Consider the following 15,110-nt stretch of genomic DNA (forward strand, 5'->3'; position numbering starts at 1 on the left):
GTGTATTCACCTGGTAATATTTGTAAGCAAGTGAGCTGTGTATTGCATTTAAACTTAGTTCCACATTGCCATCACTTATTACACTCGGTGGCTGCTTCCATTATTCATTGAGTCTGCAGTGTAGACAGATGTTCCAGACATCATCCGCAGGTGGCTTTTGACGTAAAAGAAATGCCCTGACAATTTTATTCATTCAGCAAATGCCTTGCTGAGTTTACGCTCTAATTTTCCCTGAAAAATAATTCTTTCCCCGGCGATGGGAATGTTTCTTAGAACAGTGTAAGTTTTGGGTCTTGCATACAGAGCAGCCTGTACGCAAAAGAATGCAGAAACTCAAGTGAGATCTTCTCATCAAGACTCTTGGTACCACTCTTCCACCACACCCCTCTTTCAGACCTTTTTTGTTCCGTACCACTTTGACATATTAAGCTCTGAAATTCTCCAAAAGAATACTTCTCTTCTATCATGCCAGAGTCAGAGCTATGGATATATCTAATATGCAAGTTTTTCACTCTCTATTCGCTTTGTGTTTAAATCTCTGATCAGCATCTCTGATTTCAGGGTTCACATGTTAAATATGAACCCTGGTGTTGCTGCTTATCTGGCCTGCAGTTTGTCAGCGTAAACCATTGGACGTTGATACAACTTTACTCGCTTATCATTTGAAATATGGATCTACACTCAATTTGCCACTTAAATTGCACTGAGAAGTTGTTGCTGTAAATGCATGGACTTTCTCAGGCGGAACGTCAGTGCAGTGTAGCGAGCATTATGTCCGTCACATAAGGTCAACACACATCTCCTGTGCTGTTGAGCATCCGACTATTAGCTGCTTAATAACAAAACTGCTCACAGAAAATTCAGAGATGTCTACAGATCTTCATTTAAAGTAACAGCTTGATTTTTAAGACATGACTTCAGTGCACTCAGTTTAATAAAAGATTTTTTTTGTTTTTTCCATTGTGTCAGGATTTTAGAATTCTGAAAAAATTCTTATATAAATACATCATCATGTTTGAAAAGTATGGCATGAAAGTACTTTAAAAACTATTACAGAAAAGCCACAGTTTTCTGTGGCGGGCAGTGTGTTTAGGTTGAACTGTAGAAGCCTTGTGTGATCCCTTGAGAAAGTTCTCTCATGCTTTTTTTTTCCTTCATTCTATACAGGATTTATTTTCAAGCATCATCTTTGTGTGTGTTTCTATGGCAGCATGTTTCAAAAGACTGCAATGGAGACTGAACAGACATCTCCCTTCTTCACTACTAAGCAAATGTTTGCAAGGCTGCCTGAAAGAGGTCACGGAGATATCGAACAGCCGTCTGCACAAACAGGCATCTGACTTTGTCAGGTGAATGCCATATGTAAATTCCACATCATCCCTTTTCTCATAATAAATTTCTAATTACAAATCCTTGAGTGAGTGTCTAGTTACCTCTCAAACGACCTATGCCCTCCCACCAAACCATCACTACCCCTAAGCATTAGGAAATGTCCAACATAGTCAAGTCACAGACAAGAATTGCTGTGTCTTTTGTATAACTGTGTCCAATTGGCTCTTTAGAGTGCTGGAAAGCAAAAGGCATTTCAGTACCAAGGCAGTTCTTCTCTATAAATAATATCTGCTACACCCAGTGGTCTTTTTCATTTTCACAAAGGATGAAGTGGGCTAAATGCTTTCATCTAAAGAACTGAAGACTTCATGGCAGTAAAGCCTCACTAGTGCCTTACTGTAGAGGTCTATTTGCATACCAACATGCACTTGAAAGGAAATGTTCTGTAAATAACTTACAAGAATGAAAGCTGAGAAATGTATGTGGCTGCAAAGCATATTGTTCCAGTTGACAGGAGTATCATAAGCTAACCAGTCAATTATTCATCATTGTATCTGGTACTTATTAGATTAAAAATGCATATCTTCTTCAATAATTTATCCATCTTGTGTGCGGTGGCAAAGCAGATTGGAATGGCGTGAGACATGGCGGGTACCAGCTTCATGCATTTGTGATTAACATATTCAGATGAGTCTGCAATCTACAATTGCGATACCACAATTCGGCAATCAAAGTGATGGCCTCAGGCAAATTAAAATAACCTTTTGTCACCCCACATATCAAGTTTTTGATTAGGCCAATTAAAAATAAAGTTTTTGGGGTTTTTTTTTTTTAAAACTCATGTTTCTTCCTCTGTTCTGCCCCTTTACACCTTTACCTTTCAGGAGACAGAAACATCTGCTGCTCCCCGTCTTTACTTTTACTCAAATCAGGACAATACATTTTTAATAGTTTGCCTTCCTTTGAAGTGGCCATGTTTAAACATGATTAATATGTTGCTTTACACTTCTTTTTCTATTGTACAGCTCCTGAGAATTTAACAATTTAAATATTTCTATCAGCAGGAGGCGAAATGCTCACACACAGCCTCTCACGTCACTTGTTGCATTTATGCAGTAAAAGACAGAATTTGGTGCATCATCCATGGAGATGAAATTGATATAGTTTAGATGAAATAAATCAGAGTTAGATGCTACTTCAAGTTCTAGTTGTGAAATTGTGTTAAAACAGCATAAGGAAACCAAAAACAATGGCTGGTTAGGATAATATCAAGTTTCTATTTGCATATCAGGGTTTGGTTTAATTTTATAAATGTTTTTCTTTCTTCATTCTACCTGGGAATCTCAGGAAAGGGGAATAAACGCATTTTTGCACACATCTGTATGTTATTGAAGTATGTTGTTGAAGTCATTTACAGTTCTACACATGTAGAAACACTGATCTGTTATTCTAACCGGATGAAATAAAAATGAACGACTACCAAAATAGGGAATATGAAGTGAAGCTATAAAGTATTAAAAGGAATAAATGTGCTAAATAAACTAATCCACTAAAATAATTAAAAGTTGTTTGGACTTCATATAAGAAACAAACATCAACATAAAAGTTGATGAACAGCCAAGTTAAATGTCTGTCTTTTCTTATATCTAATCTGCTAATCTTCAGAAGGCCCTAATCAATAGACTGCAATGGAAGTTTAGGAAGGAAATATCTCATTTTTCTAACCTGATCTTTGTTGACATGAGAACTTCATCAGTTGTGTTCAAAAGAAAAAGTTCTGATTCAAGAAATTCATCTACTTTTACAGGAATTTAAAAAAACACTGTTTTCAGTGTTTTAAACACACATGGGGTAGAAAATCTAACCTCCCCCAAAACATTTAATGTAAAGTCCTCAGTGTTCTATTTTAGTGAGGGCTAATCCTCTGGTCATCTTTTTAAAATCCAGCTGGGATGTTTGTTGACTGATATAATTCCAAAGCAGGGTTTTTCAGGTGTGTCTCTTTATCTTTCTTGGCCCCTTGTCCCACTAGAATCTGCTTTACATTGAAAGATAATTATTATTCCCCCAGAAAAGGCTAGCCAGTAAGTTATTAGGACATGGAGCAACATTAAACATTGATGGAGATGTGGAGCTTGATGCCATTATCATGGCATATCATGGCATATCATGCCAGTGGTGCCGTTTCCTCAGTAAAAAACATCAACGACCCGGTATCACTAACTCGGGCAGTGATGGAGAAGGTGTTCTATATTTCATTATTATTATTAGTAGTAGTAGTATTATTATTCAAGCTTTTATCATGTTTGGAAGGAAGCAACAAAATATTAAATGAAATGTTTTAATTTTCCACTAAGGTACTTTAGATTCAGCTTTTAGTTATGATATTATTATTATTAGTAGTAGTAGTAGTAGTAGTATTTCCAACCATTAGATATAAACGCATTGGCTGATTCAGCAAAGAAACCCTTAAGGACATTGTCAGAAGAAGAAACAAATGGAAAAAGAAAAGTGTAACGGTAAATGATAAGACAAGCATCAAAAACACACTGACTTTTAGTTGGTTGGAGCTCAGAGAAGAGACAGATCTCAAGATGGATGCCAAAGAGGCGACTGTTTGGGATTGAAACTCTGCCAAAGTGGTTCTTTAATTTTTTATCATTCATCTTTTGTGTATTCAGTTTAGCTTACTTAATGCGCATCTCATGCCTGGTCTACAGCGGCTGATTGCCACACGTGTGATTAGTTCCCTGTGTATAAATATTCCTTGGTTCATCACTTGATCCTGTCCTGATTAGTTCTGTACTACCAGTATAATTTATTAGATGCAGCATTAAAGCTTTCTAGCAAATTTATTCAGGCAAGGGATTAACCGATTGAATAGGAAACTGCGTCCAAATTTTACTCTTCTTGTATCATAAACTGTAAATTCTGGAAAAATGTATTTTTAAAGTAGGCAGAAAACAGTAAATGTACAAGTGTAAATGTCACAGTGGTGTATCATAATGGGGAGCTTTTAATTCTTTAGTTTCTCCAACTGTGTTTTGGTTTGGTTGATTTTTCTTTTTTTTTTTTTTTTGCTTAGCAAACATCATTCTCCATGGCACAGATGTGAACCACTTTTTAAACTAGTCACATGTTAAAGTCAAGCAGTGAGGCTTTGGTTTTAATTAGTGATTTTTTTTTCTCCTCTGAAGCAATACAAGCCTTCATACACACATTGCAAATATTCTTCCTGGATTATTCCACACACACTCAAAAACCTCAGCGCAGTACATCCCATCAAACTCCCAGCTTTGCTATGTCTGTCTGCGTTTTAGTTGAATAAAAGTTTCATTATAAAACTTGGGTCCATGTAACTTATCTCTACCAATGCAGAGTCTTACATTCTGTTAAATTAATTCTTCGTTTCCACCTCATAGTCCTGCATTGGGGTACTTCTTTCTCATTATTTCTCATCCATGGGATCCAGCAGTCATTCCAGGCTTTGTAACAACTTGATTATGAAATATTCAAAGAGTGTTTAAACCTTTATAGTTATAATAGTTGAATCAAATGTGCATATATTTTTAGGTTTATTGATGATCATAGCCATTTTTCTATTATATATCAGGTATAGATTAACAGCTTAGCGTAGTGTCAAATGTTGGGGTTTGTTTAGCCTAAAAGATGCTCTGGGTTTGCTGAAACTGATCAGTTGTTTTTTTTGGATGGAAAGGTTTCCTTACCAATACTATTGTCATCAACTTACCTACAAATACTGGATAAGATTTGGATCTGGATTCAGATGGAGTGGTGAAATGTTATTATTGTTCTTTATTTTGCACTTTTTCTTTTTGCTTTGGCTGCGTTATTTTATTTTTTTTAGTTTAGTTTTTGTCTTAATGGGAGGTTCAGTCCTGCTCAGAACCACATTTTCTGCAGATCTCTCTGAAGTTTTCTCTTAGAATTTTAATGTAGACTTCTTCTCTCTTGATACCCTTTACTTTGACAAACCAAGGAAAACTATGAAGAGGAACTCAGAAAAAGAGTGACAGCAAGTAACCTTTCCAACCTCAAAGACACAGAGAGGATAACAGGAGTGGTCCAGAATCCTAATAGAGATATGCAGAAAGCTTGTTAGCTAATATTTATATAAGGAGAGATCAGTTCACAAAGCTTTGAAAACATATAAGTTTGTGCAAAACTTAAATATGAATTCAGTTCATTTGGCGGCTTCACTCCATGTTTCATCGTGTTTGAACAGTGACATGCGTGAAAGAATAAGATAGGACAGAACAACCCCTAAAAGTCTAGATGTTGGTGGATGAGCTTAAATGGAAGGTGGTAAATATTTCTCATGTGGCTCCTCTGGTATCACATGGAGATGCAGAGGGGGTGGCACACATGAAGCTCAGCCTGGAGGGGAATGACAGAAGACGGTTTAAAGGCCACGGCTCAGACTGATTGACTCAAAAGGTAGCAGGCAAAAAAAAAAAAAAAAAAAGAACCAGACTTATGACATCAGAATTTAAGAATAAATTGAGTTTGACAGCGTGGGAAAATGAGATGTGACAAAGCAGAAGTGACAAGGCATCACTGAATAAAAAGGCCAAATATCAGATAATGAGGGCAGATGTCAGAGAAAAGATCTTTGTCATTGACCTTTAATGTACACTTGTGAAAAACTGTTAGATGTTTGTGATGATAAATAACAGGGTTTTTCCTTTATTTTAATGCAAACAATCTTGATTAAGCAATTTTCATTTAAAAAAAAAAAAAAAAAAATGTCTAACAACTCTTATATGATGTCTTACAGGTATTTGTCATATCTTTTTATAGTTGCAAATTCCAATAAAAACAAATCTGAAATCCTTAACAAAATCACAAAACCAAGTTGATGCAAACGATATCCACAAAGGTCAGTTTAAAATAACTTTAGTGGTGAATTCATTGTTTTTAAACAAGATTTATAATAGATTTATTACATATACACTTAGGTTTTAAATGAATCACCATTTCTAAAAATGCTTTTAGATTAAAAATTTTAGATTGGAAGTATGTCAAATAGTATTTGCTGAACCTTTTAGAGGGACATTTAACACAATTTTTCATCCAGCTGTCAAATTTCTGTGTCCACTTTACCTGCTTAATGTTGAACACTGTGAAAGCATAAAGACAGACAGAAAACATCACACTTCCAGTAACGTGCATGTGCAGTGTTTCGACTGCTTCAGGTAACCTGATCTTATGGAAGAAAAAATCGTAGTTTATGTCATTAACACAAAAGCACTAAGTAACAACACAGGGGACAAAACAGCAACGGTTAAAGCGCCAAATCAATACAACTTCTACTTGCAGGTTGTCAGAGACTGAAAAATAAAGAAGTAAGGAGAGTTCGTTTTGTTGAGTTTGTACATTTTTTAAGCTGTTGCCTGGAAATATTTCTCACAACTGGTTAACAACCTGAGCCTCTGAAATGGCTTAAAATGAAGCATGTTTTTAATGATGATCACTCCGGGTATTCCTGCTTTACACAACATCCCTTTGTGTTTCAGTAAAGTCATATCAAACAATGCTCAACTTTGATAGTAGAATGTAAATATTTCAGTTTGTAGAAGCCATTTTCTTAGGGAGCAAAATACATCCTGCAGTGCTGCTACTCAAAACACATTATTAATTTATAGGTTTGAAACCCCACCAATGCTTCCCTCTATCTTATATTATACCTTTCAGCATGCTGTGTGTCTTAAAAGCACTTTATGCATTTCCTGTCTGGATATCAGTTCGCACGTTACATCACCCATCTTTTCTAACCAAACCAGCAAGTGCACAAAAACAATGACTGCAGACACAAGACAGAGAAGCTTGTGTGAATTCTTGTTCAGTGTTTTTGGGTGGGCTGCTAATAATCTGCTTTCTGCTGTTATATTCCAGGGTGTTTATCTTTATCTACCAAAAGATATGCGAAACAACATGCTTCTGCTGCAGCTACCAAGAGGAAATAAGTCATAACAGGATTGGTATTTTTCTCCAGTACTATCGGCTCAGTCACTCAAATTGTGTTTCAGCAGAGCTCATATATTACTTGTATTCCATCTGGCTGAATATGTTTTATTCTCAGCATCTTTTCCAAATCCTGCATTTCAGGGTGGTTTGTTTTCTCTCTCTCTCTCTCTCTCTCTCTCTCTCTCTCTCTCTCTCTCTCTCTCTCTCTCTCTCTCTCTTCTGTAAGCCATTGCACAAGCATGGCATCCATAACGATGTCTCTCTGCACATTTAGTGATGCTGACGACTGGTTCTGCGAGTGCCCCCCGCTCTACACCGGCCGGCTGTGCCAGCTGAGCGCCTGTGAGCGCAACCCCTGCAGTCATGGAGCCACGTGCATCCCAAAGTCGCCATTGGAGGCTGTTTGTCTCTGCCCTTATGGGAGACAAGGTCTGCTGTGCGACCAGCGTAAGTGATGCGTAGAATTGCTTCACACAGAACAATGCAGCATAGATTGAGCAGATATACGAAGAGAGTGATCTGCAAACACTCTGTAGATGAAAGCCTTGAGCAGTTGGTAGAATCAGAGTATGCAGTTGAATAAAGGGATTAATGAAAGAAACCAAATTCTGCTGAAAAGGCAGAAACGTCTTCCTCCAGCAGTGGAGTCAGATGATCAAACTCATTGCCGCTTTGCTGAATATTCTAAAAGGCTATTTTAAGTTAATAAGGTCTTATTTCCTAATAACTGTAATTTCACAGTCTGACTTATTATTTTTTCTTTACATATCAAGCTTCTGCTGCACTTTAACCATCTTTGTAAATACAGCTCACTCTCACTTCCACCTCACATCTTAACGCAATCATTTCTAGTAGAATTGCATAGACTAACAGGGAGTCAATAGCTCTCTGTTCCATTTAGACTGTTGAAACAAAAGCCCATATCAGTAACTGGACTTGTACAAACACTTATACCTATACTTACACCCAACGGTAAGTAATTCAAATGAAGCCTATGGATGGCTAAACATAGCATTTTGTGCATTAATGGATATTTATTTGCCCCACAAGTAGGAGAATTACAGCCTTTGGCGATTTTTTATGTTTTGTTTACCTGGTAATGTGATTTTATTTTTAAGTATTCTTAAAAATATATTGCTTACATGAAGCACCAACACCAGTATACTGTTTTAGCCAAATACAGAAACAAGTTTATCTCCACTCCTACAGTAAAAACACTTGAATGAGAAGACAAACTGTTTTTGCTATTACAAATGTGCAGTTTTAATGTATTAAAGGGTTCAGAATCATAAATGCATACAAATTATGATGATTTCCTTTGTTAGCGTAGCAGTGTACAGTCATAATGTTGGGCTCACATGTGGTTTGAAAAATTCTGCAAAGATGGAAAGAAACTGAAGTATGGCACTGTGAAAGGGTAAATGTGTGAGAACCCTGAAATGTGTTAGACTAGGTCATTGAATGTGGCACCTGCTGCACACTGGAGTGTTTGAATGCAAGTAGCTTAAATCAAAGAAATGCCTAAGTGCAGTCTCACGTAGCCGTGACCATGGCTGTCATGTCGTGTTGATTAGAATTGCTCTAACATGGTGTAGATACAGAATTACCTAAAAATATTAGCTAAATGTAACTTTTAATTCTAACATTCTAATATTTATTATTTAAGGTGCTTTCTTCCTGAAACAGCGGTGTCATAAAGAAAGGGGCTTCACAGGTCGTGGCTTTCAGAACACGAGGTTTTGCTTGACTGAACTGACTGTTGTAGCAGCAGGGTGCTTGGCATATAAGTCGCTCAGCCATGCCACAGGCCCTGTCAGGGTCCCAGCACCTACGTGCCAAATAGAGAAAGCTAACCTTCCAGTTTTACTCTAAGTACATAGCTGACATTTGAGTTTTAATCCTGAAAACATCAGATTAGATCAGAGTCAAAGCTGATCACTCCCCCTGCTTCCTGGGGCGTTTTTGTTCTTTGTACTTGCAGCAATTCTTATGCAGCACCTTAACAATATAGTAACAGTTGCTGCAAGGCAGTCCGATTGTCTTTTCTCTTTCTCAACATTGGAGAAAAAAGTTCAAGTCATCTGTCTGCCAGGACACATGAAACGGCTATATGTGTTTTTTTCTAAATGTAATATTTTCAGCTCTTGGTTCCCATGTGCACTTAATAGATAAGGCAAGCTGTGAACAAAGAGGAAAAGGAGGAATTGATGCTGAAATGCCTTGAGAGTTCAGTTCACGAAACGTTGATGATAATTAAAGACGTCTTCCCTCAGAATTATTAATGATCTACCTTTGTACACAATTGGTCATAGCCACCGTTGAAGAGTCATGTTTAGAATTAATAGAGATTTAAAAAAAAAGCTGGAAACTAAATGCTGCATATGAGAGATGCCGCGCAGCTGAATGTCCTGATTTTCCTCACATCTTGTCCTCAAGTTTCTGGTGGATCTAAGTTTTGTTCAAAAATGACACACCAATTAGCCTTGAGTGTGACTTTAATTTCAAATGTGGATGAAAGGAGTGCGTGCAAAAAGAAGAACGTCTCTGCAAGCCGTAACACTGTCACACAATAAAAACACAATAAAAACAACTAATCAGATACACAGTTATGCAATAATTCTAGGATTTTTTTTTTTTTGACAAGCGTACATATCTTTTTGTATTTTAAAAGTATGCACAAACACATTTTTTTCTTTTTTTTTCTCTTTTTTCTCTTTTTTCTCTTTTTTCTTTTCTTTATTTTTATTAGATGAGTGTTTCATCATATGTTAATGCAGCTTATTTCCAAATTTGAAATATTTTTAGACCCTCACATGCACGGTATGTTTGAAAGTCTGCCCACAGACTTTTTAGTGAAACACAAGTCAAGTAACATTAAAACAGCTTGTCTTCCTCAATGCAATTCATGGAGGATTTTCAGCTTTGCTTTGGGTAATTATCATGTTGTGTCAGTAAGCATATTTTCAGTTTGACTTTAATCAGAGTCAGCTGAAAGTTAGGGTAATTCGGTCAGCGATTGTGACAATAAGCTCAAAATGAATTTCAGCTGCTGAAAGCACTTCAGTCACTTTTAATGGCATCATAGATTTTCCTATCAGGTGACAACTCCATGTGCCTCAACACTACAATACATCAGCTGAACCTTCTTACGAATGTTTCGCAGGCATATGAAGAGTTCGGTTCTTCTTTTGACTCTTCCAGATCTTTTGACTTTCAGCAACCTTTACAAACCATGAGATTTGTAGCTGGAAGCACTTTGACTTTTTTTTAATAGCCTTCCTGTGTCTTGTAGTCATCAATTAGTTGAGTTTTTAGATGCCCCATTGGGTGCATGGTGTAATCCATGGTTGCTGAGTGTTGCCACAAGGTTTGAAAAGTCAGAAAATGAAGTTGTCATGAGACAACAATAATTTCACCTGTCTGCTCAAAGTCTGAAAGTCAGTTTAAATCTACCATATTCTGAGAAGTGTTCACAAAATGAAGCATAATTACACGGTGTTAACGTTCAAGAAATGGCTTATATAAGCGTGTATTTTTGCTGCAGTGCTTCACCTCTTTTACTCAATAGCTGAACAAAATGCATCCTCTTCTCAGGGGTGCCTAAACTTGTGCCTTTCAAACCATCCATTTACAAGGGCTCCATTGTTTATGCTTAAACATTGGGCAGCATTATTCAGCATGAGCTCTTAAATTTAGTATTGATTTAGAGCATTTTTTGTTAACCTTTCGCTGTACTGAGACTTAAACACAGTGTTCCGTATCCAGTATTTGGATCAAACTCAAGAGAAATGCTGTTTTCACAGCTTCTCTGCAGCAGCAAAGATGCACACCATGTACACGCAGTTTTATGTCAGAATTCATTTCACAATCCAGTGCTGCGTGTCACTCTGTTTTTCTTCTGCAGCTCCTGTTGGTTTGCACCATATTACACAAATACACAGCAAAGTGGAAATGATATATAATATTATCTGACATGGTATGGTGTAACAATCCGTAGATGGATGCATTTCATGGAGGCAGACCAGGGGCATATTCCTGTAAGCAGCAGTTTCCTTCTTCGTTGCTCAACAGTATTTAGAGAGTTTGCTAACATGAACATGGGAGCAGAAAACTGCATACCAGCCGCTGATATTCTGCGCTAACATATACTTTGTACATATGTACTGTGTGCATATTCAATACTAAACTGTGTCGTTGCCAATGGACACCAAAACCTTTACTGTTTTTACTGTGTATTCAAATATCATCATCCCCTGCACTTAGGAGGTTCTGTGGTAGTGAAAGCTGAATGTTTTTAGCACATTCACTCCTAAATAAGAGCTAATTCAACATTTTTCACAAATCTAGTCTTTGGAGAAAAAAGAAAAAACAGAATTATCAGAATTTGCATTGTCCCGCGAAGCAGCCACAGATGCGCAAATTGACTTCATCAATTAGAGCACATGGCAAATCAAAGAAAATGCAGGTTGAGATGCAGCTTCTCTGTAAAATATTCTGTTTTTCTCTCGAAAGAGGTGCTGATTAATTCCAGTTTCTCCTTTGAATAGTCAAGTTTTAACACTTGCATGACAGACAATATGTCATAAAGAGTAAAGAGTAATGTTCATTTTAACTAAAGAAGAGCGGTTTTTCTTGTTGGTCTATATCAATAACATTTATGACTTGTCAATTACTTAATACAAGAAAAATGATTACTTTCCCAAAGCCATGCACCAACATCAAAAGCTTAGTATTAAAGTAAATTAGATTTTTTTTTAAGGTTCTGATCAAATTATATGACAACAAACATGAAATATTGGTTGACAAATAATTGTATGTTCTAGGAAAGATTTATTTAGATTTATTTGTTCAGTTGTCTGGTCTGAATGAGAGACAAGAATGCACATAACTTACTGCAATGCATAAAAATCATGCAGAGCAAGAAATGAGATGTAAACACTGTGAGGCCAGTCACTGAGGGCAATAAGCAAATACAGTTCTAACAGACAATAAGAGAATCATTTGCTGCTATATTAATAATTGATCAGCCAAACAAAGCTGAGGGCAGTTGCAGATGGAGAGAGGGGGGGTACTCTGATCCCCTCTTAGCCATCGCCTGGGGCTGCAGAAGAATATGCAAGCAGCTTCCGGATGACGAAGAACAACAATGTTGTTTTAGTTCTCTCTGCTGTGAAGAGAGCAAAAACCAAACATGGCAGCATGTAATTTTGAATGAGCGTGGGCAAATTAACATTGAGTCCTCTTTGTAAAATCAAGTCGATGGGTATGCTCAAGACGGAATAGAAACAGGAGCATTATTGAATCAACCATGCGTTCGGAATAAGTAAACTTTAGATTGTAATTGAATATCATTGGAATTATCGTGCCACACTTGTGAACATTTTATATGAAGTGAAGCCTGCTTGCCAGAATCTCTCCTAAACAGCCACTGATGAAAATAGAATAGGAGTGAGGAGGTGGTAGTATTTGAAAACAGGTCATCATCTAATAGCGTCAGAAAAGAAAACACATGTATATCACCAAGCCCAGGAAATGTGTGGCAATAGTGCCATCTTTTGGCGAGGTGTGAGGCAGATGACGAATCAGACCTCACGGTGTACACAAGATTACCTCATAGACACAGTAGAGCCCACAGCAGCTGCTCTGCACATGTATAGGATCTATAAATGTGATGTCAATGTGTTTGTTTTGCAGCCATCAATATAACTCGTGCCAGATTCACCGGGAGTGATGAGTTCGGTTACACATCCTTTGCAGCTTATTCCTCCATTCCCAGCCTCAGTTTCTTCTATGAGTTCAAACTGAAGTTCACGCTCGCAAATAATTCATCAGCTGTCAAAGACAACCTGGTGCTGTTTGCTGGACAGAGAGGACAAGGTGAGCTCTATCCTGATACCTGCAGAGCAATTTAAAATAACAAAAACTGTCAAGTTGAAAGAGAATATACACATATGTACTGCACATATTGTATATATATTTACAGATATCATCTTAGTTGAGTTAAAGATGTACAGCTCAGTTGAGGATTTTAAAAGAAGTGCTATTTTCTTAACCTGCTGTGTATGGTTATGTGTCATCTAATGGATTTCCATCTTCCTTTGAGATCCATTCATCACGAGGATTATGAGTTTTTATCACCGTCCAGCGCTTAATTTTCATTTTCATTGTTCCTGACTTTCAAAAGGTGCATGTTGCATCACCAACATAAAGTACAACACATGAGCTAAGCATCCTAAAAGTATTGACATTAATTGTATTAAACAGACTTTGAGGTTAAGGTGTGCACAGTTAAACTGTCAGCTGCTATCATGTTAAATTAGGATTTCCTTTCAGAGGCCATATTAAGAAGCAGGTATCTGCTGTGCTATTGTCAGCTGCATATTTCATCAAAAGGAGGAGAAAAAAATAATAAAATGCGGGATCTCATAGATCTCTCTGCACTTGTTTTCTCTTGAGAGTGCAGTTCATCAAGGTGGAGGCAAAACAAAAACAAGAGCAACGTGGATAATGAAACACTTGTCAGGAGTGTGAGCGGCGCTGTACGGATAGTACAAAGGCACAATCTAAGAATAGATTAAATATGGATAATTCACACGATAATTGCTTGATAAAAAGTGACATCTTTGACCACAGCTATCAAGGAATGTAGCAGTGTCAATAATTCAATTGCTGTGATCAAGTTACACAGAATAAAACAAGCACAAAGGCAACTTATCAGCTCCTCAGCTATAAAATGTATTCATTATAAAAGTGGTATACACATCTTAACACATCTCAGGGTGTTTAGCTCAAAGTATGGCTACATATTTTGAGTCTGCTTGTACTGATAGCTGACTTTCCATATATTTTTCCAGGCAGTGATGGTGATGACTTCCTTGTTTTGGGACTACGAAGCGGGAGGGTTGTGCATAGATTCAACCTGGGATCTGGGGTAGCGACCATCGTAAGCGACCGACTCAACTATCGCCTCCACATCCACAGTGTCACCTTTGGAAGATCCAAGAAAACCGGATGGCTTAAGGTGGTTAAAAGATTTCCAAAAATTCCCTATCCTTATCAACGGGGGGGGCTTATGGGACCACCATTAGTTATTTACAGACGAGGCAATAAATAAGGAATTACAAAGAATAATCTGTTAAAGGATAAGTAAATAAATAAATGTGAAGGATGAATAAAACATATTTTAACACTTATTTATAAATCTAAATTAAATATTTCCTCAAATGAGTTGCTTCTCTTTACTTTCTAAACTTGTCACCTATGAGGTTTTATTCCCATGTATTGTTATGCGAATGTTTATTTACTTAGTCCATACTCAAAGTTTGAGGGGCATCAGGTCACAGAAAGGTCTGTTTCATAGTTGTGGAGGGAAACTGCTGACAAGCAGGACGCATTAAGGTCACCAGCAACTTAAGCAGGCTGCATCTACTTCCTGGTGTCCTCACTAAAAAAAGCCCCTGTCAGTCCGATCCATGCACGCAAGGATTAAGTATTAAATCTGAGCTCGAAAGCCAACTGCCCACAGGCCCAGTTATAACCTCCTCAAACTACAAAGATACATGTCGTTTAGACAAAATTGTGTGAAACAGATTTTTTTTTTCTTTTGCTTTCAGCCTTTTTCTTGGGACTAAAATGATTGCTTGTCTTCAGGCTTCTAAAAACCTCTGGCATGAAACGCTCTCAAATGAAAACTGAACTTTCTTGTCACGCTCCGCTCTAAAGATGTGATGAGGTGCCACTGCCTGATGCCCAGCAACAGCTCATGTCAGCAATCACTTTTAGATTGAACA

The 15,110-nt window shown here is 37.3% G+C and overlaps 1 protein-coding gene across 1 annotated transcript in view; it reads left to right on the plus strand.

The window, feature by feature from the left end:
* Nucleotides 1-15,110, plus strand: part of eys (eyes shut homolog) — a gene marked incomplete at both ends in the record, with an annotated part of 188,641 nt that overhangs the window by 166,992 nt on the left and 6,539 nt on the right. The window contains 3 exons of the mRNA XM_079248768.1: nucleotides 7,595-7,767; nucleotides 13,015-13,197; nucleotides 14,175-14,341. Of these exons, the coding sequence (XP_079104894.1) occupies nucleotides 7,595-7,767; nucleotides 13,015-13,197; nucleotides 14,175-14,341 (523 nt within the window). The remainder of the gene's footprint in view (nucleotides 1-7,594; nucleotides 7,768-13,014; nucleotides 13,198-14,174; nucleotides 14,342-15,110) is intronic.

Source organism: Telmatherina bonti (genome assembly GCF_933228915.1).
Source record: "Telmatherina bonti genome assembly, chromosome: 11".
NCBI classification, from domain to species: Eukaryota; Metazoa; Chordata; class Actinopteri; order Atheriniformes; family Telmatherinidae; genus Telmatherina; species Telmatherina bonti.